The sequence below is a fragment of the Schistocerca americana genome, chromosome X (assembly GCF_021461395.2).
Source record: "Schistocerca americana isolate TAMUIC-IGC-003095 chromosome X, iqSchAmer2.1, whole genome shotgun sequence".
NCBI lineage: Eukaryota > Metazoa > Arthropoda > Insecta > Orthoptera > Acrididae > Schistocerca > Schistocerca americana.
The window spans coordinates 948,311,145-948,335,406 of NC_060130.1; the positions used below are offsets into that span (position 1 = coordinate 948,311,145).

General features: G+C 40.7%; 1 protein-coding gene across 1 annotated transcript in view; it reads right to left on the reverse strand.

The window, feature by feature from the left end:
• Window positions 1-17,936: 17,936 nt before the first annotated feature.
• The window catches only part of LOC124555349 (alkaline phosphatase-like), a 220,917-nt gene continuing 214,591 nt past the window's right edge, over window positions 17,937-24,262 (reverse strand). Inside the window, exons 8-9 of the mRNA XM_047129229.1 lie at window positions 21,029-21,250; window positions 17,937-18,173 (exon numbers count right to left, since the gene is read on the reverse strand). Of these exons, the coding sequence (XP_046985185.1) occupies window positions 17,968-18,173; window positions 21,029-21,250 (428 nt within the window). The 3' untranslated portion in view covers window positions 17,937-17,967. The remainder of the gene's footprint in view (window positions 18,174-21,028; window positions 21,251-24,262) is intronic.

Consider the following 24,262-nt stretch of genomic DNA (forward strand, 5'->3'; position numbering starts at 1 on the left):
TTGCGAGTACGTAAGGCGGAGTTGTTTTTCTTCGCGGACAGTTGATGTGAAATAATTCTGCTGTCAATATTTATGTTTTTTTTTCGATTTGCTGTATATTATTTCCTTGTTTAGAGTTAAGTGGACTCTCATGGCGAGAATGCTAAATATGAAAAGGTTATATAAAAATGTGTATTCTATGTAATTAAGTATTAATTTGCGTATTTTGATCTACCCGTTTTTATGACCATGTACTCTGATTAATTTTGTAAATAGTATTCCATTTCTTGATAATGTTAGGAATTTCGCTGATTTTAGAACAGCTAAACCATTTTCTATGTTTTCTATGAATTTTAATATGTTGTCAACCTGTTTTCTTTTGTGTAAGATGACAGAGTGGAATAAGGTTAGGAGTGTCTCCACGCAATTATTATGGTCTAAAAATTGGTTTATAGTTAAATATCCTCATGCTAAATTTTCTTGATGTTTTGAGCATATGCATTTCCGCTGTTTTTTTTCCTTTTTGGTACATTTTCTGAGTCTGTTTAGGTTACACGAACATCCTCAGACAATGTAAGGCACGTGTAACGTCGGAAATGCATATCCTCCTATTTCCATCTTTTGTACTTTAAATTTTTTCCTTATTTTGTTACCTGAAGATATGACATTTCTGTGTCTTTACATATTGTAATTGATTTACTATATATATATATATATATATATATATATATATATATATATATATATATATATATATATGCCGATGTATAATTGGTTTGTTTTGTAAATATTATTTGTATTTTCACGCTGGGTCTTGCCTAGGAAAAACTATGCTATCGAACGATTACTTCGATAGGTCGTGTGGAGAACCAAAATGTTTAGGATCTTTGGTAGTGTTAACTCCGCCGAGTGGAGCGCGGGCAGGGGGGAGTCTGGCTGAGTAGGGCGTGGGAACAGGTGTGTTGAGTGACGCTCCCGCGAGTTGCCGCACTTCCGTGGTTTGGCAGCATGTAATTGCGCTCGACTTGCTATGACAGTTTCTGGCACGGTGCCGCGTACGGGAAACATTAGCAGGCACACATCAAGAGCCCGTTTCGCCTGGTGACCGTGTCGAGAAGAAGGTGCGCCAACATCCAGCTTCTGCAACAGCTACGGCCGACAATGAGTGACTGTCGCCACCTCCTCAATCGACGACTTCAAACCTTCAATCAACCAACAAGGAAGACTGAAAGCACGTAAAGTTTTAGAACTGTGTGGCAGATCTCAGCTTTTCAAACTATTCCATTAGCATCACTAAAATACAGCAACTTAGCATGGACCTTTGTTGCTCATTGTCCCAATTGCATTACCAAGCAGGGTCCCTTCCTTTTCCGAAATGAACTCGAGTGTCGTTGAAATTCAAACGCCAGCATTAAAGTAATATCATTCGATTTCACTGTTTCAAAGTTCAGTTAAGGTATTCATAGCTGGCTACAATATTTAGATTACACAAGCACAAATTAAGAGTGCGAGTTTTGTTACCATATTTTAGCTTAACTGTAACTGCAGCTCAACTTGGTACGTACTAAATTTTACTATTCTTAATTGTTGAGAATCATTTAATTCAAGTTCAAAGTTAAATCTGTTATTTCTAAATTGGGTAGATTCAAGTAACTTTTGAAATGATTGTTGAGGTAGCCGAAGGCTAACCTTAATTTATTGAATTTCGTAGTGCTTCAGAAACAAAGTTCACTATTAATTTCAGTCACTAAATTAACTCTCAATTTTTCGGTTTTATTAATTCTTTTGCTAAATTAAGTCAAGAGTGTAGCGAAATTTATTACTTCTGACAAACATTCAGTTTTCACACAACACGTGTCAACCTTCAGCTGCCACCCTTTTAGTGCTAATTATATGTGCAATAACCTTTCTTTTTCAGTTATTATAGTAGTTGTCCATAGGACTGGCGACCGTAGTTTTCCCCAAATCTCTAATATCTAATTAACACCAGTTAATTGTTAACGTAACGACCGCACATTTACTTTCTTTATTAACTTTACCCCTTTTCAAAATTAATTTCCAGCAGTTTCATTTGCATATTTCCTTTCATTTAGATGTAACCCTTTCCTCCCTCTTTACCGACAGATTAACTTCGGTGACGATTGCTTTTTCCAAATTTCCATTAGGTACAGGTGGTTTAATTTTTACTGTCATTAAGGTCGATAAGTGAGGGGGAGGCTACAACCCGAGTGGGCCTTCAACTCCGAAAGCCCATATCGATGACGTTTCGTTGAATGGTTCTCACGTTGACACTTGTTGATGGCTCAGCATGGAAATCTGCAGCAACCTGCGGAAGGTTTGCACTTCTGTCACGTTGAACGATTGTCTTCAGTTGTCGTTGGTCCTGTTGTTGCAGGATCTTTTTCCGGCTGCAGCGATGTTGGAGATTTGATGTTTTACTAGATTCCTGGTATTCACAGTACACTTGCGAAATGGTTGTATAGAAAAATCCCTACTTCATTGCTACCTCGCAGATGCTGTGTCCCATCACTCGTGGGCCTACTGTAAGATCACGTTCAAACTCACTTAAATGCGGATAACCCGCCATTGTAGCAGCAGTAACCAATCTAACACACCGAGCGAGGTGGCGCAGTGGCTAGCATACTGGACTCGCATTCGGGAGCACGACGGTTCAATCCCGCGTCTGGCCATCCTGATTTAGGTTTTCTATGATTTCCCTAAATCGCTCCAGGCAAATGCCGAGATGGTTCCTTTGAAAGGGCACGTGCGACTTCCTTCCCCATCCTTCCGTAATCCAATGAGACCGATGACCTCGCTGTCTGGTCTCCTCCCCCAAAACAACCCAACCCAGCCCAACCCAATCTAACAATTGCGCGGGACATTTGTCGTCTTATATATATAAACAGGCACCAACAACAACAACAACATCCCTGGTCGCACGTGCACCAGCGCAGAATAAGAGACCAGCGACGCACAACTCATAAACACAGGCGCTTCTATAAGCAATGACAGGGCACGAAGCTAGTTTGCGCATAATAGTTAGGATCAATACCCACACGCGACCTGCTCATACACGGATTATTCCTGTTCGTTAATATGCACCCCAGAACTAGTTTGCCGTGGGGCATATACACTACTGGCCATTAAAATTGCTACACCATGAAGATGACGTGCTATAGACGCGAAATTTAACCGACAGGAAGAAGATGCTGTGATATGCAAATGATTAGCTTTTCAGAGCATTCACACAAGGTTCGAGCCGGTGGCGACACCTACAACGTGCTGACATGAGGAAAGTTTCCAACCGATTTCTCATACACAAACAGCAGTTGACCGGCGTTGCCTGGTGAAACGTTCGTGTGATGCCTCGTGTAAGGAGGAGAAATGCGTACCATCACGTTTCAGAATTTGATAAACGTCGGATTGTAGCCTATCGCGATTGCGGTTTATCGTATGGCGACGTTGCTGCTCGCGTTGGTCGAGATCCAATGACTGTTAGCAGAATATGGAATCGGTGGGTTCAGGAGGGTAATTCGGAACGCCGTGTTGGTTCCCAACGGCCTCGTATCACTAGCAGTCGAGATGACAGGCATCTTATCCGCATGGCTGTAACGGATCGTGCAGCCACATCTGGATCCCTGAGTCAACAGATGGGGACGTTTGCAAGACAACAACTATCTGCACGAACAGTTCGACGACGTTTGCAGCAGCATGGACTATCAGCTCTGAGACCATGGCTGCGGTTACCCTTGACGCTGCATCGCAGACAGGAGCGCTTGCGATGGTGTACTCAAAGTCGAACCTGGGTGCACGTATGGCGAAACGTCATTTTTTCGGATGAATCCAGGTTCTGTTTACAGCATCAAGATGGTCGCTTCCGTGTTTAGCGACATCGCGGTGAACGCACATTGGAATCGTGTATTCGTAATCGCCATACTAGCGTATCACTCGGCGTGATGGTATGGGGTGCCATTGGTTACACGCCTCGGTCACCTCTTGTTCGCATTGACGGCACTTTGAACTGTGGACGTTACATTTCAGGTGTGTTACGACCCGTGGCTCTACCCTTCATTCGATCCCTGCGAAACCCTACACTGCAGCAGGATAATGCACGACCGCATGTTGCAGGTCCTGTACGGGGCTTTCTGGATACAGAAAATGTTCGACTGCTGTCCTGTCCAGTACATTCTCCAGACCTCTCACCAACTGAAAACGTCTAGTCAATGGTGACCGAGCAACTGGCTCATCACAATACGTCAGTCACTACTCTTGATGAACTGTGGTATCGTGTTGAAGCTGCATGGGCAATTGTACCTGTACACGCCCTCCAAGCTCTGTTTGACGCAATGCCCAGACGTATCAAGGCCGTCATTACTGCCAGAGGTGGCTGTTCTGGGTACTAATTTCTCGGGATCTATGCACCCAAATTGCGTGAAAATGAAATCATATGTCAGTTCTAGTATAATGTATTTGTCCAATGAATACCCGTTTATCATCTGCATTTCTTCTTGGTGTAGCAATTTTAATGGCCAGTAGTGTAATTCAAGTTCCACGAGAAGCAAATCAGTCATCCATAATCGGCGCGCTGCAGATGGGTGAACAGAAAACAGACCGGGTGGTAAGTTGCCTCAACACAGTACCTCAGTGACACTGGATCATCGAGGAGCAATCTTCACGTTCAGCCGGCGGTTTATACTCATGTCCAACGTTCCGGTACGCCACTTGCTCGTCCACAACACAAAGCCAGCACTCCGCTGCGTCCGCCGCTGACTCCCCTTGCGCTATCGCCAGACCTCTTTCTCCCGCTAATATCCCGCGACCCCACGAGAGGTCGCCTCACCGCCGAGAGGAAGCGTGACCAATCTAGGCAGCTTCTGCCAACCTAAACCCATAGCGCCGTACACAGCACACAACTGAAGTCAGTCAATACATTTTTCTGGAACTCATCTGAATAATTTTCAAAAAGATAAAAGACATAAACTGGAAACACTTTACTTTTAGTTTAACATGAAAGATACGATTATTCTATTCAAGTGAAATATGTATCCCTACAGACATACCAAAGTTGAAAATGGTCAACATGTGAAAAAATGTAAAAAAGTTAAAGCAAGAAAACAAACAAAAATGTGCAATGAAGGAGAGGATAATTATCACGTAAACACCACAGACACACGTAATTGATTAAAGCATGCAAAAAAAATGAAAAAATATGTATACCTATAAAAACTAAAACAAACATAAAAATTTAAAAACAAGTATATTAAAAATGACATAAAAAGGTAAAAAGTTAAAAAGAGGGGAAGATAATTGACAACCTGCAAGTGGTCTTTCCTGCATGCTCTTACATTGATAATTTTCTCACGTCAATGACATAGTAGCCAATGTCAGTTGAATGAAAGCTCATGAATCTGCCGCTTAATTTTTGGTAACCATTTACTTCAGAAGGCTTCCGTTTTGGAATAATCGAAACCAGTATTGTAGCTTTGTAAAATACTTTTCCTTTTAAATCTTACACTAAAATCTCTTACTTTTGTTACCTCCAGTTCAGTATTTATTTGCTGACGTTTTTGTTCACAGAAATTGAAGCAGCTCTGAAAAAGGCAAGTGGTCTTTCTTGCATGCTCTTACATTGGTAAACTTCCCCACGTCAATGAATAGTTACCAATGTCAGTTGAATTAAAGCTTATGATGTCTCCCACTGAAAAAGGCTATTTTTTCAAAAATTGAGGGCTGGCGCAAAATATAGTTTTGGTTCCCATTTGAACACTATATGTCTGGAAGTACTGTTGTTTTGAAGCAACGTTCAGAGCAACTGAGAGCTAGACTAAGAAATCTGATTTTTCAAAAATTGGATTCTGATGGAAAATTGTTTTTGCTTCCCATTTGAAAATTATTTGTCTGACGCACTGTTGTTCTGGAACAACGTTCAGAGCAACTAGAGCAACCCAGAGGAAACAAACATTTTCAAAAAATGGGGCTGATGGAAAATTTTGTATCTGTTCCATTGTCCGCTTGTTTTCAAATTTACAGACGTGTGCTTCTGGAGGAACGTAGAGCCTCCTCAAAGCAAACCAGAGCAACAAATGAAATTCAACATTTTTCAAATTTGGCGGCTAGCTTCCCTGAGGCTGCTGTGGGTCTTTGTATGTCTATGGCATCACAGCACCGACACAAATGCATCGATTTCAATGCGATTTTTTATTTATCGAAATCCTAGTTTAATCAGGACTGTCATGACATATATTCGATGAAAGGTTCTTCAGCCGTTTAAAAGTTACCTGCAGTTGCCGGCAACAACTCGCTGCTCTGTCAATATGTGGTAGGTACATGCGAGGGTAGTCCCAAAAGTAAGGTCTCCTATTTTTTTATAAGTACAGAACTCTGTTTGTGTGGCAGTTGGTCACACTGTTATGAAGAGTGCTTCACGCGCTGTGTGTAAACATGCGCACGCCGCGCTGAGGCGCTCAGTCTTGGCTTGGCAGCCGTTGAGAATGGAGCTCATGTTGGATGTTACCGCCAAGTGCGAACTGCGCGCGGTTATTCGGTTTTTGAACGCAAAGGGCACTGCGCCGATTGAAATCCATCGCCAATTGACGGAAGTGTATGGTGAGTCGTGCGTGGATGTCAAAAATGTTCGTAAATGGTGTTGAGAGTTTGCAGCTGGTCGGACCGAAATTCGCGACGACCAAAGGAGCGGGAAACAGTCAATTTCTTCCCGAAGCACCGCTCACAGAATTTTAAAGGAAACATTGAACTACCGGAAGGTGTGCGCAAGATGGGTGCCACGCATGCTGATTGAGGACCACATGCGGCAACGAGTTTATGCTTTCCGCGCATTTTTTCACCACCTTGCAGCCAAACAGGACAACTTTCTGGACTCAATTGTCACGGGTGACGAAACCTGGGCATACCACTTTACACCTGAGACCAAGCAACAATCACGCCAGTGGCGGCATCCTTCTTCCCCAAAGCCGCGGTAATTCAAACAAACACAGTCCGCCGGTAAAGTCATGACAACCGTTTTTTGGGATCGGAAAGGGGTATTGTTGGTCGACTCTATGCCCACTGGGACCACAATTAACGTTGATTGGTACTGTGAGACACTGAAAAAACTCAAACGGGCAATTCAGAACCGGACAAGAGGAATGTTGAGCAAGGGCGTACACATTCTCCATGCCCAACGCTCGCCCACATAGCGCTCGACAAACCGTTGCTCTCCTGCAACATTTTCAGTGGAACATAATCACCCACCTGTCCTGTAGTCCTGATTTGGGGCCCAGTGACTATCACCTGTTCCCTAAGTTAAAAGAACATTTGTCCGGAAAGCGATTCAGCCCCGACGACGAGGTGAAAGAAGAGGTTCATAACTTTCTGAACAGCATGGTGGCGAGCCGGTAGACATGGGCATACTAAAACTGCCACAGCGTCTACAAAAATGCATCGACAGAAATGGTGATTATGTCGAAATATAGCTAAATGTTCAAGCTGTAAACTGATGTAAACCATTGTAGAAATAAACAGATCTATGTACTTATAAAAAAATAGGAGGCCTTGCTTTTGGGATTACCCTCGTAGTTTGTCGTATTACAATACAGATCTCAAAATCTCTACAAAAAAATTCCGCGATAACACATGTTTATCTTTTTTGGTTCACCTATAATTACGATTTTCGTGATGTACTTCGGATTGCTTGCGGCAGATGCAATCAAAAGAAAAAATATTATGGATGAACTGTAAAAGCTAAGCATGTGCTCTTGTGGACTTTTGTGTGGCGCGTTTTGAGACCAACAGTTTCGTACTTTCCAATTTGGCATAGCTCTTATCGCCTGCCCAATGTATTGTAAAAGAGTTCATTGCCAACAAAGATTTTGCTACCGTGATTCACTATTATCGACAGCTATCGCCTTTACAAGCTGTTTTAATTGTTTCAAATATCCCATGTTATTTTTCAGAGTTCAAGCTATCTCCACACCAAACTCCATAAAATTCGATTCAGTGGTTCTGCAGTGAAAAGGTGACAGACAGAGTTACTTCCACATTTGTAATATTGGTACCTTATGGATTACTCACTGTGCCTTTCAACAAGTGATGTGCTGTATCATGACTGAAATACGCTGGTTCCTGTTAAAAACGTCAAACGCCACAAGGATTTGCCAACAAGAGGACTTTGGCGAAATGTGAGGGCGCATGGAACAACAAATGTATTGACTGTAAGAAGTCTGACGATGATGCAAAATCGAAAAGTGTAGCTTCGAATAGTAGTAACTTATGGCAGCGCTATTTCTTACTAAGTAGGAAAAGGATCAAGAGAGATTAAATATTTACCAAAAATATCAGAATGTTTGCAGCCGTAGAAATTTATAAATTTTGCAAAGTAAAAGATAGCGGGTAAAACTTACACAATAGCTCAGTTATCTGCTACGTAATCACGAAACGATAAACGACGTCACTTTTTATTGTACAGTACATTTACCGTAAATTCTGACAAAAAAAAGAAATAACGAGGCATAACACAACAAGTCACACGCATGTTCAGTTAATTCCAGGCTTTCTCCTTGCTGCCCGTAAGTACGGGCTCCGGTTCCGTCCCCCCTCCCCCTGATACACAAACTTCCGTCCATGTGAAGTGTAGATGTAAATGTGGTCATGCTGTTCCCATTCCATGTGGGGGCCCTGATGCAGCGTTCAACCAACATGAATAGGTGTGTTTCCAGCTTGATTCAGATCTGGATTCAGCTGTTTCAGCCATTGCTTAAAATCGCCAAATGTCACGATTACCACCCACAACAACCTGACGTTACGCTGTCTGCCTCATGTTAGCCAGATATGTCTTCTATCTCCAAATTTCATCCCTACTGGCAATGACGACATCACCACACTTAAACCAAGTGTTCTGTTGTGGGTCTCGAATGAAGACCTCTGCCACATTCTGATTTCTCCCTCTGTTTGGCTGCAGGGCCTTTTGGGGCATGTCTTGGTTGAACAGTTTGGCTCGACGTGTATTCTGGCTAGGAAATTTTTCACAACAGAGTCCTTGCATAAAGAATTTTCGGTTTTTTTTGCTGCATCAGATTCGGATAAAATTCCAAGCTTTCAACGATAGACATCATCAGTGACTGAAACTGACTGTCATGAACTTTTATTTTCTTAGGGTTGAAGTACAATGTCATCAGTCTAACTGTCGTGATGTAGTAGTAAGACTTTCCTATACAGGGTGAGTCACAAGTCCTTGGACACCTTCGTAAGTTGGAAGATTAAAGGGAAAATTGAAATGTGATGATTGGAACATAGGTTTGACGTGGGGGCGCTACTTTTGGAGTGAATGCCATTCATGGCCGCCATCTTGAAATCCACCATTTTGGATTCAAGCCATTTTTTTTAATGGGAAGGGGGGTGTATGACACATCAAATAACACTCGTTTGAGCTCTGGAATTGAGTGGTGTAATTTGTTTTTGTCTATCTTGTACAGTTTAGAGGTTATTAATGTGGTTGCGGCGACTACAGTTGTGCATTGCATGGGATGGACAACACGTAGAACATGTGTTGTAGCAGTCGGTATGAAGGTAAATTTCCCAACTTTGAACATTAATAACCTCTAAACTGTACAAGATAGACAAAAAAATTACACCACTAAATTCCAGAGCTCAAGCGAGTGTATTTTGATGTGTCATACACCCCCTTCCCATTTAAAAAAAATGACTTGAATCAAAAATGGCGGATTTCAAGATGGCGGCCATGAATGACAATCACTTCAAAAGTTGCAGCCCCACATCAAACATATGTTCCCATCATCACATTTCAATTTTCCCTTTAATCTTCCAACTTATGAAGATGTCCAAGGACTTTTGACTCACCCTGTATTACAATGATATCATTATATTGCATGTTGAAGGTGTGGCGGTGGGACTTGAAGTCCCATACTACTCTTCAACTGTAGGAGCTCAATTCTGTTGCTAAGAAGTTACACAACTACACTGGTAGTTATTGTAGTGGCTATACCAAGGATTTCACATTATGAGTGACAGTACTGAAACTGTCACATTATGTGTGGCTATACCAGGGATATCATTAGCCATGGTCGAGGATGATGGTAAGAGGAAGAGAGGGGCAGTGCCAGTGCTGGGGAGCCATGATGCCAGTTTGTTGCAAGCCATTGACCACATCTCTGAGGGCATCCACTTTGTCCTATAGTGGCCTCACCGTGTCTTAAATGGTCATTTTTAGAATGAACATATTTGTCTCCTTATGCACGGTAAGAATACTGGTGAGTGGAGGGGCATGCAGGCTTCACCAATGTACCTTATTCTGCAGGCTCTGGAGGGTCTGCATCTTGGAAGCACTAACTGTGGTCCATGCAGTTATAGCAGAACATCACCTTAAACCCTAAACTAGTATAGTAATACTCGATACAGTAAATAGTTTGGAAGTAACCTACACTCCAATGTCCGATTTGAAGTCTGTCAGATTCCATATATTTATCTTTATACACTTAACCTTGTTTACGTGGCAATGGCGTCTACAACTTATGACTATTGAGTCGCATACAATAGTTTCCAAAAGCACATTGAATATACCATTTAGTGTAACCTTGAAGCGTGCAGAAAACATTAGCTAGCCTTTTCTGTGCATTCCTCCATATTTAAACTAATGGCCCAAAACAAATTGGTAATTATGAGAAACGTAAAATTATTTATTTATGTAATTTCTTTACATATAATATTTTGTATAAATATTGTCTTTGGCTTCGAGTTTAACAACTCGAAAAGACTGTTATCTTTAGTCTGGTGGGTACGAGATGGATCTTGGGAACACGAGGTTCAGGGTCTTTTATCACTAGCGTTGGTTGGGTAAGGTTGTGATATAGATATGGCGGAAGATGCTTGATTGTAAATTTGGTGAAAGACAATAAGTTTCATTTTAGATTTGTGTAGAAGTGTTGTTAAATGTGAGAAGATTGGTTGAACAGTGATGTGCATAAACTAAAATGGTTCAAAATGGTTCAAATGGCTCTGAGCACTATGGGACTCAACTGCTGTGGTCATCAGTCCCATAGAACTTAGAACTACTTAAACCTAACTAACCTAAGGACATCACATACACCCATGCCCGAGGCAGGATTCGAACCTGCAACCGTAGCAACAGTGCGGCTCCAGACTGGAGCGCCTAGAACCGCACGGCCACCGCAGCCGGCTCATAAACTAAAATAACTCTTTTTCTCTGAAAGACAAAATACCACATGTTACCATACAAACCAGTTAGTCTCATCCTAACATAAAGAAAACAATGGGAACCTCTCAGCGGAATCACTCCTAGACTCAACGAAGCCAATATATACTATGAAGACAATAACGAAGCCATCATCGTAAAAGCTAAGTACCAACACAGTTTGTACTTCTTAACGACCTCTGTCTAACTTTAAATTTGAACCTCTTGTACATCCTAAATTTACCATGTGGGCCGGCAAGAGTGGCCAAGCGGTTCTAGGCACTACAGTCTGGAACCGCACAACCGCTATGGTCGCAGGTTTGAATCCTGCCTCGGTCATGGATGTGTGTGATGTCCTTAGGTTAGTTAGGTTTAAGTAGTTCTAAGTTCTAGGGGACTGATGACCACAGAAGTTAAGTCCCATAGTGCTCAGAACCATTTGAACCATTTTCAACCAACACTGTTCGTACTTGTTAATGACCTCTGTCTAGCTTTAAATTTGAGCCTCCTGTACATCCTAAATTTACCATGTGGACAAAGGAGTAGGACTTGGATATGATTTAACTTATAGACTGTGCAGCTTTAGGAAGGAAGAGGTCAGTTAAACAGTAAAGCTGTAGGTGAGGGAAGTGTGGACAACTGCAAGATATAGTTGATATCTGGTATCTATGTTCAGATCCTTGCTGATGAACAGCAGGTACAATGCATGCATTTGCCAACTTTAGGCCCTTTTGGGTGATGTACGCCACATCTTAGTGGAAGAGCAGTTTTTCATACATCTGGACTCCTAGGTATTTGGTATCCAGGTGTGAAATGAATCTGAACTGTTCAGGACGGATTCTCCCAGCAGCTGCTAGAAGCTGGGAAATGTGGTGAGGATCAAAGCTTGCAGGAACTTCGCCATGGTATTCAAGAGGGGGATGGGCCTGTTGTTGGTAGGGACTGAAGGATTGTTTGATGGCTTGGGACTGCTATAAGTTGGCTTGCTTCCACTGCAGAAGGAAAAGGTCAGTCGTTTTATTTTATTTTATTTCATTTACACATCAAGTTCCGTAGGACCAAATTGAGAAGCAAATCTCCAAGGTTATGGAACGTGTCAGTACATGAAATTACAACATAAAAGTAATAAAAAATAAAAATAAAATGTTTATGAACCCGAAAAAAGTCAAGCCATAAGTTTAAGTAAACGCAATCAACAATACTGAAAGAATCAGCTTAATTTTTCAAGGAACTCCTCGATAGAATAGAAGAAGTAACCCATGAGGAAAATCTTCAGTTTCGATTTGAAGGTGCGTGGATTATTGTTAAAATTTTTGAATTCGAGTGGTAGCTTATTGAAAATGGATGCAGCAGTATACTGCACACTTTTTTTTTCTTTATTGTGATTTCATTCCCCTGCCCCATATGGGCAGGGGAGGTCTGTGAGCGGCACAATCCGCCGCTCTTCAGCCGAGTGACACTACAACTAAAACAAGAATAAAATGATACATACATAAGGAGATAAAAAAGGGGAACATAAAACAGAGTAAGGGGAGAAAATGGAGGTAAAATATACACTGACGTGGAGACGTTCATGGGGGACAGTTAAAAATGTCACCAGAAAGTTAAAAAAAAAAACACAGTTGGCGATTCTTAAAATACAGAGAAGACACTGAATGCGCAGGCACAGGTTAAAAGTCGGCCACAGTAGTAAAAACACTCCGGAACAACACATTTAAAACCCACTTGGAGCACACACGACGAAGAATAAAACTGCCAGGTGGGACGTGCCGAGGGAAAAGGTCAGAGAGGATGGAAAAGGAGGGGAGAGCATGGGGCAGCTGGGGAATTGGCGTGATGAAGAGAGGAGGGGCATCAGTGGGTTCACAAAGAGGCAGGAGACACGTGGGGCAGGAGATGAAGAGGGAAGACAAGGCAGGAGGGAGTGCAGAGACACTGAAAGGAGGCACAAGAGATGGTGGGGGAGTAGGAGGGGGAAGCTGCTCAGGAGGAGGGAGGGGGAGGGGAGGGAGCCCTGAGGAGGAGGCAGGAAGATGGGGTTAGAGTTGGTAGGAAGGGTAGATGTCAGGGCGAAGCTCATCATCCGGGAGGGGTAGACGGTGGAAGTTGTGTTGGGAAAGGAGATGGAGGGTGTGGAGATGGAGAGAGGGTGGGACACAACGGTAAAGGCACGGCAACTGGTTGGGGTTGGAGAGGATGGGAGAAACCAGAGGGTGAGGGGGATCAAGGCGGCGCACAATATATAGTGTGCGGATGTGTTCAAGGAAAAGGAGAAGGTGGGGGAAGGGGATGTGGTCGTAGAGGATGCGCGTGGGGGACGGAAGGCGGATGCGGAAGGGGAGGCGCAGCGCATGGCGTTCGAGGATTTGGAGGGCTTTATAGAACCGGGGAGGGGCGGAAATCCAAGCGACGCTGGCATAACAGAGGATGGGGCGGATCAAGGATTTGTAGGTGTGAAGGATGGTGGAAGGATGAGACCCCACGTCCGGCCGGACAGGAGTTTCAGGAGGCAGAGGTGGTTGTGAGCTTTGTTTTGGATGGTAAGGAGATGGGGAGTCCAGGTGAGGTGGCGGTCGAGTTTGAGGCCAAGGTATTTAAGGGTAGGAGTGAGGTGGATAGGACGGCCATAAATGGTGAGGTAGAAATCATGGAGGCGGAAGGAGAGGGTGGTGCGGCCTATGATGATCGCCTGGGTCTTGGAGGGATTAACACGGAGGAACCACTGGTTGCACCAAGGGGTTAATTGGTCAAGGTGGGTTTGGAGGGTATATTGGGACCGTTGAACGGTAGGATAAAGGGCTAGGAAGGCGGTGTCATCAGTGAACTGGAGAAGATGAACAGGAGGGAGAGGTTTGGGCATATCAGCAGTGTACAGGAGATAGAGGAGAGGGGAAAGGACAGAACTGTGGGGCACGCCGGCAGAGGGGTAGAAAGTACGGGAGTTGGAATGGTGGATAGTCACATAGAAGGGACGATGGGAGAGGAAGGAAGCAACGAGACGGACGAAGTTGATGGGGAGAGCATAGGTCTGAAATTTGAAGAGGAGCCCGGGATGCCAGGCATGGTCATAGGCGTTCTGGAGATCAAGGGAAACAAAGATAGCGGAGCGATGGGAACTAAGTTGGAGGTTAAGGAGCTGGTACTGCACACCTTCCTCCACAAGAGTTAAGGAAGTCTGATCCAAATGCAGGTTTGATTTCTGCCGTGTATTAACTGAGTGAAAGCTGCTTATTCTTGTGAATAAGCTAATATTGTTAACAAGAAATGACAGTGAAGAATGTATACAGGGTAGTCCATTGATAGTGACGGGCCAAATATGTCACGAAATAAGCATCAAACGAAAAAACTACAAAGCATGAAACTCGTCTAGCTTGAAGTGGGAAACCAGATGGCGCTATGGTTGGCCCGCTAGATGGCGCTGCCATAGGTCAAACGGATATCAACTGCGTTTTTTTTAAATAGGAACCCCAATTTTTTATTACATATTCGTGTACTACGCAAAGAAGTATGAATGTTTTAGTTGGACCACTTTTTTCTCTTTGTGATAGAGGGCGCTGTAATAGTCACACACGTATAAGTAGGTGGTATCACGTAACATTCCGCCAGTGTGGACGCTATTTGCTTCGTGATACATTAATCGTGTTAAAATGGAGTGTTTACCAATTGCGGATAAGGTCAATATCGTGTTGACGTATGGCGATTGTGATCAAAATGCCCAACGGGCGTGTGCTATGTATTCCGCTCGGTAACCTGGATGACATCATCTAAGTGTCCGGACCATTCGCCGGGTAGTTACGTTATTTAAGGAAACGGGAATTGTTCAGCCACATGTGAAACGCCAACCACGACTTGCAACAAATGATGATGCCCAAGTAGGTGTTTTAGCTGCTGTCGTGGCTAATCCGCACATCAGTAGCAGACAAATTGCATGACAATTGGGAATCTCAAAAACATCGATGTTGAGAATGCTACATCAAATCGATTGCACCCGTACCATATTTCTATGCACCAGGAATTGCATGGCGATGACTTTGAATGTCGTGTACAGTTCTGCCACTTGGCACAAGAGAAACTACGGGACGATGACAGGTTTCCTGCACGCGTTCTATTTAGCGACGAAGTATCATTCACCAACAGCGGTAACATAAACTGGCATAATATGCACTATTGGGCAACGGAAAATCCACAATGGCTGCGACAAGTGGAACATCAAATGGTTCAAATGGCTCTGAGCACTATGGGACTTAACTGCTGAGGTCATCAGTCCCCTTCAACTTAGAACTACTTAAACCTAACTGACCTAAGGACATCACACACATCCATGCCCAAGGCAGAATTCGAACCTGCGACTGTAGCGGTCGCGCGGTTCCAGACTGAAGTGGCTTGTCGGGTTAATGTATGGTGCGGCATTATGGGAGGAAGGGTAATTGGTCCCCATTTTATCGATGGCAGTCTAAATGGTGCAATGTATGCTGATTTCCTACATAATGTTCTACCAATGTTACTACAAGATGTTTCACTGCATGACAGAATGGCGATGTACTTCCAACATGATAGATGTCCAGCTCATAGCTCGCGTGCGGTTGAAGCGGTATTGAATAGCATATTTCATGGCAGGTGGTTTGGTCATCGAAACACCATACCATGGCCCACACGGTTACTGGATCTGACGTCACCTGATTTCTTTCTGTGGGGAAAGTTGAAGGATATTTGCCATCGTGATCCACTGACAACGCCTGACAATATGTGTCAGCGCATTGTCAATGCATGTGCGAACATTACAGAAGGCGAACTACTCGCTGTTAAGAGGAATGTCGTTACACATATTGCCAAATGCACTGAGGTTGACGGACATCATTTTGAGCATTTATTGCAATAATGTGCTATTTACATTATCTGCTGTGATATGCCCAATTCATTCATGGCTTCAATAAGCTTATTTATTTTTATGGTGTCATATGCTGCTTCAGAGTTAACAAATATTTGATGTGTTTCTACACACATCTAAAAAAGGTTTGCATTGCCTCATTTCCAAGAGTTCCGGAACCTGTACAGAAAATTGGATTCGAGATCAACATAAACATCATTTCTGTCCGTTTTGTTGCTCATGAAAATCACACATGTTCTACCGCCATACAGCGAGATCTTCAGAGGTGGTGGTCCAGATTGCTGTACACACTGGTACCTCTAATGCGTAATAGCACGTCCTATTGGATTGTCACGTGCCTGTATTCATCGTGACATACTATCCACAAGTTCATCAATGCACTGTTGGTCCAGATTGTCCCTCTCCTCAACAGTGGTTTGGCATAGATCCCTCAGTGGTTGATGGGTCACGTGATCCATAAACAGCCCTTTTCAATTTATCCCAGGCATGTTCCATTGGGTTCATGTCTGGAGAACATGCTGTCCACTCTAGTCTAGCGGTGTCGTTATCCTGAAGGAAGTTATTCTCAAGATGTGCATGATGGGAGAGCAAATTGTCATCCATGAAGATGAATGCCTCGCTGATATGCTGCCAATATGGTCGCACTATCCATTGGAGGATGGCATGCATGTATTGTACAGCCACTATGGCGCCTTCCATGACCACCAGTGGCATACGTCGACCCCACATAATGCCACCCCAAAGCAGCAGTTGCTGCACTCACTGGAGAGCGTGTCTAAGGCGTTCAGGCTGACTGGGTTGCGTCCAAACACAATTGTCTGGTTGAAGGCATATGCGACACTCATTAGGGAAGAGAATGTGATACCAATCCTGAGCAGTCCATTCAGCATGTTGTTGGGCCCATCTGAACCATACTGCAGGGTGTCATGTTTGCAAGGATGGACCTTGCCATGGACATTGGGAGTGAATTTGGGCATCATGCAGCCTACTGCACACAGTTTGAGTCATAACACGACGTCCTGTGGCTGCACGAAAAGCATTGTTCAACATGGTGGTGTTGCTGTCAGCGTTCCTCCGAGCCATAATCCATAGGTAGCGGTCATCCATTGCAGTAGTAGCTCTTGGGTGGCCTAAGCGAGGCATGTCATTGATATTTCCTGTCTCTCTGTATCTCCTCCATGTCCGAACAACATTGCTTCGGTTCACCCTGAGACACCTGGACACTTCCCTTGTTGAGAGCCCTTCCTGGCACAAAGTAATAATGCAGATTGATCGAACTGAGGTATTCACCATCTAGGCATGATTGAACTACTGACTACGGACCCCCTCCATCTAATAGGCGCTGCTCATGCGTGCTAGTTTACATCTTTGGGTGGGTTTAGTGACATCTCTGAACTGTGTCTGTAATACAATGTCCACAGTCAACGTCTATCTTCAGGACTTCTGGGAACCGGGGTGATGCAAAACTTTTTTTGATGTGTGTATATTGTATTCCTTTGGTTTTTATGTGAATATTTGGTCATTAATTGATTTGCCAGATGTAAAGCCTGTCTGATATCTCCCAATTGTTTTTTCTGCAAAAGGTTACTGTAGCTACACTGTAACCTACAATACAAAATGTTTCATATGAAGGGAAGTAATGGTGAGGGTTTTCTTAAGGTTCATAGGAGATAGACTTTACAGTTTGGAAATAAAAATACAGGAATGAAAGTTTGTGCTGTACACATTCATTACCAAGTACCAGAAGAAACAACATACCATTAGTAATAGGAAATGTTTATTAACAGAAGATGCTTAATGTTTGCTCAGGAACTGTTTATAAAAATTATTGTTCATAAAATAAAAAAGTAGAGAACTGGAACATATGAACAATTTAAAATCTTATTTATTAATTTCATTCAGAATTACAATTTATCAACATTAAACAGAATCTAGATTGAATTAGGTATGTGACAACCATCAGTGCTGCATTTAATTTCAAATTTGATACACCACGGTTGTGTGGAATGTCAGCATATGGTCCAATTCGTGCTGCATAACCCATGACGTGTGCAACGTAGTGTTGTTCATGGGAAGTATGGAAGAGGTGAGCCATTGGCCCTAAGAGGAAAACAGGAAAAAAATTAATGTTTTTTTTGTCGGTGATCCATGGAAAATAATCAAAAATGTACATTCTAAGTTCAGCAAGATTTAAAGCACAAGAGTCATGTGAGAAATGTCTTCTTATCATATGCCAAACCTGGAAGCAACAATGAACTACATACTAATCTTCAACTTATCAAATTGGCTGTTCCTTTATCAGAAGTAGAGGCCTTTTTATGGGGTGCAGAAAATTCCATCAAGTGTTTTTTCCCCTAACAGTAATTTAGCATCTTTTTAAATTCATTGTTGCCCTCAGTTAATGGAATAACAAATTTACAACATAAGCTTTTAAAATAGCAAATAATCAATTCTTTCAAATTATGTAAGTGTCAAAATGACATTAAAAAAATCTAACCTTGAACCTACGAAGCAATTCAGTACCTAAAATAATTAATGAGCCTTTAATGACAAAGTGGCCACCTAAATTTAATTGTAGTGAAAGCCTAAGAAGTTTACTTTATTCCTTGGTGTTGCAGCTGAATAAAAATTAAGAGGTTTGTCTTTCACGAGATGACTTTGAATACTGACGTCCTGCTGGTATCTATGCTCTCTGTCAGATCAGCTGATTGGTGGTAGTAGATTATTACACATGGCACGCAATGTTATTCTGAGTTATCTATTTATGAAGTTCTATGTAATTACAGCACATATCAGTACCTTGTAATTGATTACAATTGTTGTTTTCATTTTTGCAGATATGGTGAGAGCATGTGTGAGTGTTTCTGGTTCTTGAACTTATGGAAACTACGCAATAACTAATCTTGAGAAAGTTTTAAGTAAATTCATGAAAATAAGATGCCACTAAACAAGACTTCACAAATTTTTAAAATACTTGAAGGAGCTCAATCTAGAAAAATGAAAAATAAACATAAAACTGGCAGACAAACAATTTTTACTGCTGATGAAGAAAAGCAGTTTTGTGATTGTGTGATTCAAATAGGTGCCTGTGGTTTCCCATTAGTCTTGTTGGACATAAGGTTAACAATTGAAATGATGGTGGACAGAATGAGATGGATAGGAGCAACCTTTAGGCCTATCAATATTCTTGGCAAGGAGTGGGGTAATTCATTGGTAATAGTCACAAGGCATTGTTATCAATGAGGCAACATGGCAACATAAATCCAGACAGAGGGTCTCTTACTAGAGAATTTGTTGATGAATATTTTGAAAACCTAAAACGTCAATGGATGGTGTACCAACAGAACGCATTACAGATGTTGATGAAACGAACTTGTCTGATGACTCAGAATGTAAGACTGCACTTATTAAATGTATCAATAATTATCCTGATAAGGTAATGAAACACTCCAAAACTGCAATCTCTGTCACATTCTGTTGCACAGCTACAGGTACTTTACTGCTGGTATATGTTGTCCATAAGTCAAAAAATATGTGGTCCTTCAAACGGTTGGTTTGATGGGCAGTTCTTGACTGTGCACTTGCCTCATGCTAAAGGACTTACTGGTCCAGGGGTGATTATCAGAGCTAATCTCTCAAGTATTTTTCTGTTAAAGTCATAAAAGCTGCTAATGGTAATAATATTTGCTTTGTCTGCTTATCTCTTAATTGCACTAAGACTTTGAAAGTCATTAGCAAAATGGAGAACAAAATCAGGGATAAATAATTTACCAAAAAATTTTTTCCCTCCCTTATTAAGACAAACATTGACTCTAGTTGAAGTCACATCTTCTGCAAATTAGATTTCTGGATTCTGGATAGTGGTATTCTTCTCCTGGACAAGCTGCATATTACAAGGAAACTACCTGAAAAACTGTGCCAATCTACTACTGATCTATTTCACTGATCAGACACTAGCTTCCTCATGCCAACATCTAGTTTTGTTATGGGAGACGGTCATCTATCAAAACAGCTGCATATACCTTGCTCTTCATAAGATGGAAAAAAGAAAGAATCAGAGAATTTCAGGATAATACCTAAATGATAATCAGCTGAATGATGACATCCTGTATAAACTAAGCACTAGTGGTGACAGTGGAGAGCAAGAGAGTTATTCACAGTACTTAACTGAAGGACATGAAGCAGAGCAACAAGCTGACAGGCACTTATATGATGTACAAAACTGTGCATAAAGGGAAATATGTTCTTCTGTTTGCTGGGAAGAAAAGTATAAAATATTTTGTTGGACTACTGAGCAGTGAAGATGAAATTAAATTCTTGAGAAACTGGAATCAAACAGTCATTTTTGTTTGACTTAATGTACCTGATGCATCAGGTGTTGTAAAAGATGATCTTTGCAGAGTTTCTCCTGAGCCTAAAGTGGATAGGAGGGGAAGACTGTCTTTTGGTGTTGTATTTGGTAGTTATCTTATATCATTCGTATATTTTATATAGTTATCTTATATCATGCTTTGCTGCAGGGATCTATGGCCATTTTATAAATAATATTTTACTTCTTTTGCTGAATGTGCTTTAATAATATGAGTGAAGCTGATTCTGAAAGCCCTAATTTGGAATATATTGTACCTTTAGTTACCTAACATTTGTTTTCCAGAATAACAAAATGTAGTCATAAAGGTGTCAACTATTTTTGTTCTATTGAAGGAAATGACAAATAATAATAATAATAATAATCAAGACTGTTAAGCAAGTTATCTAAAACTGCTTTTATACACAACAAAATATTCTCTTGCTTATGATAGGGTGTCATTGAACAACAGTAGCTGGGACTTGCAGAGAATAGAAAAATAATTCAATTTCCAAAATGACCGTGACCAGCATGTGACTTTGAACACTGGAAAAAACAAACAAAAAGACAAAAAGGTGTGGTTAATTCATGATAATGATTAACTTACCAGCTGCATATACAGTAACATCTCCTCCTCCATGTGATGCTTCATCTGTTAAAATTGCTGCCTGCTGGTGGTAATCAAAACTTGTGTAATCATAGTTTTCAGGGTTGTCACGAATTATTTCAGTTCCATTTACAACAGTATAATTAAATGCAAGATTGCTTCCAGTTGAATATGTTAGTATTGTATATGGAATATTGTCAACCACTGACTTCTTAGCTATACCTAAAAATGAAAATTTTGTGCAAGTCGTTTCTTACTAATTGTGTAATTATAAAATATGTACATTTCATTTACCCACAATAAAACACCCTAAACAGATTCAAATCATGTGATATACTACTTTAAATATGCTGGTCAGTGTAATTACATTATTGTAGCCCCATTCATATGTGTGTATTGTATTGTATTGTATTTTTATTGATCCAGGCAATCATAGTATTGTACAGCTGTACAAATGATATTGGATAGGTCAAGAGAGCTATTTACAAGTAATTTTTACAAATTGATTTTTACATTATTTTGTAGCAAGGAAATTATCTATCTTAAACAAAACAGTTAATAAAAATCATAGAATTGTAAGGTTGTACATACGATATTGGACAGGTCAAGGGAACATATTTACAAGTAATATTTAATAATTGATTTTGCATTATTTTGCAATGAGGAAGTTAGTTATCTTTAACAAAACAGTAAATACAAATGTTGTATGGTAAAATACAAACAGCCAATACAAATGTAATAGTAAAGTAGTCCAGTGTATTTCATAGACATGCACAGTATATAATAATCCAGTATATTTCGTAGACATGCACAGTATATAATTTTCAGACCTAATTGAACATTTATCATATTGTTTACATTTTTAACCCCTTTCAAAAAAATGATCAACTGCATAAAAACAATGGTCCAAGAAATTTTTTTAACTTATGTGAGAAGGCTCTTGGGTTCTTTGTTGCTTTGATTTCATTGGGTAAATTATTATACATTTGTATCCCAACATTTAAAACACTTTTTTGGTAGCAGGTAGTTCTGGACTGAATCATATGTAGGTCATATTGCTGCCTTGTTGCATAGTTATGAATATCTCCATTGAATTTTAGTGTGCAGTCATTGTTTAACAGGTATGACTTGACAAATGAGACAATATTATAAATGTAAGCAGAGGGCAGTGTCATAATGCCATTTGTTTTGAAATGTTGTCTGCATGATTACATATTATGCGTATTGCCTGTTTTTGTATTTTGAAAATATATCTACCTCCAGGTGAGTTCCCCCAAAATATGATTCCATACTGTAATGTAGAATGGAAGTAAGCATAATATACATGTATGAGAACAGATTTTGTGACTGATTTTTTGAATATCCTTAAAATGTAACACACAGTTGAGAGCTTTTTTGAGATATAATTTGTGTGAGTCTCCCACTTAAGATTTCCTTCAACCTATATGCCAAGAAACTTGACAGAGTCCACACACATAAGCTCTTGGTTATTTAGAATCACATCAGGCATTTCTTGTTTTTGGGATGAGAGTCTGAAGTTGATGTACGTTGTTTTCTGTATGTTTATAATCAGTTTGTTCTTGTTGAACCATTTGCTGAGTGACGACATAAGCGGTTTAATTTTTTGGTAGTGGTCCTCTGTATCAGTACCCATTATTAGTATACTTGTGTCATCGGCAAATAGTGTGGTATGTCCTGTAGCAAGCTTCGTGATTATATCATCAATGTATAGCAGAAACAGTATGGGTCCCAGGATTGAGCCTTGTGGCACACCATATCTAATGGGCATTGTGTCAGAGGAGTGGACAGTAGATCGATGGGTGGTTGTATTCTTTTTATCAAAATTAATTTCAACTTTTTGAAATCTGTTTGACAGGTAAGATTCTAACCATTTGTTTGCAATTCCTCTTATACCTTTATTTGCTAACTCCTGTGTATTGAGTTACGAAGGAATTGTCTGAGAAGAAGAGATGTAACTTGTTAAAGGAGCAAAAGTATGGGAAGATATATTGTAAAATAGCCCTGTGATTCTTTCTGCACATATTCTATGACTGTCTATGATCAATTAATAATGGTGCAATAAAATTTCACATAAAATAAATTACAATTAAATAAGTAAATACTAGACACTCAAAGAAATGATTAGTTTGCCTAATGCTGAGGGTCTTTTGGCGAAAGTAAACAAAGTTGTCATCACCTGAAGATTGGTTTGAACACCACAGTGCTTTACTAGGCATGGTGCTATCAGAGATATTATGCTGTTACCTTCCTCTCACCTTTGAAATGACTTACCCAGCTTGTTACTGGTCGATTTTATAGATGGCATTTCTAGTGCAGTTTTAGAAAAGACTGATAACGAAGTTTTCATGAAAATTAATAAATGATCCTTAACCAACTCATTGTCATTAAACTCTGAAAACAATCTCAATGTATTTATAGTATGCAGTTCAAAGCTTATAAGTGATTTCTGCCTAGCATATGCTTCAGATATAAGGGTGCAGAGCTAGAAGTGGTTGGTAATGTGTGGGATCACATGGAGCCCTGAAGAAAGACATTAATGGCTGTCTATTTGCTTCTGATGAAGAGGTACATGCCTGGGTACAATCATGTGCAACTGTAAATATTTTTCCATGAGGCAGTGACTGTCTTGCATCACAGTGGGATAAATGTATTACATTACAGTTATTACCTTTGAAATAATAAACAGTTTACTTTTCTTCCATCTGTCTCATTTTAATTTGATTGCCCTTATATTATGTGCATTATGGATCCTGTTGGACATAGGTCACATAAAAATAAATAACGCTGTCATGCTCAACTTATTTCCATTCCATAATTTCACATTTAATTTTGTAATGTTATATTGTGTTTGATCTTAGAATTTTAGTGAGTTATACAGGATGATAAACCTATTTTGTAGATGTAAGTGACATGTGCTATTGAGAACAATTCTCTGTTCAAGATTAATGCACTAGATTATCATTAACAGTGGAGCTAATAAACTCACAGATGCTGTACAGAGCCTGACATGATTCCATTCGACCTATGGTCCAAACATGAATGGAAGAGGAAAAACTCCTAATAAATGATACAGTGGGAATTACCCTTTGCTATGCCCTTCACGGCAGTTTGTAGAGCACAGATGTATATGTGATGTATGTAAATGTACACTCTTGAGACTGTGCTGAATATTAGTGATTTAAATTGCTGTTTAACACCTCTAAAACCAATTAC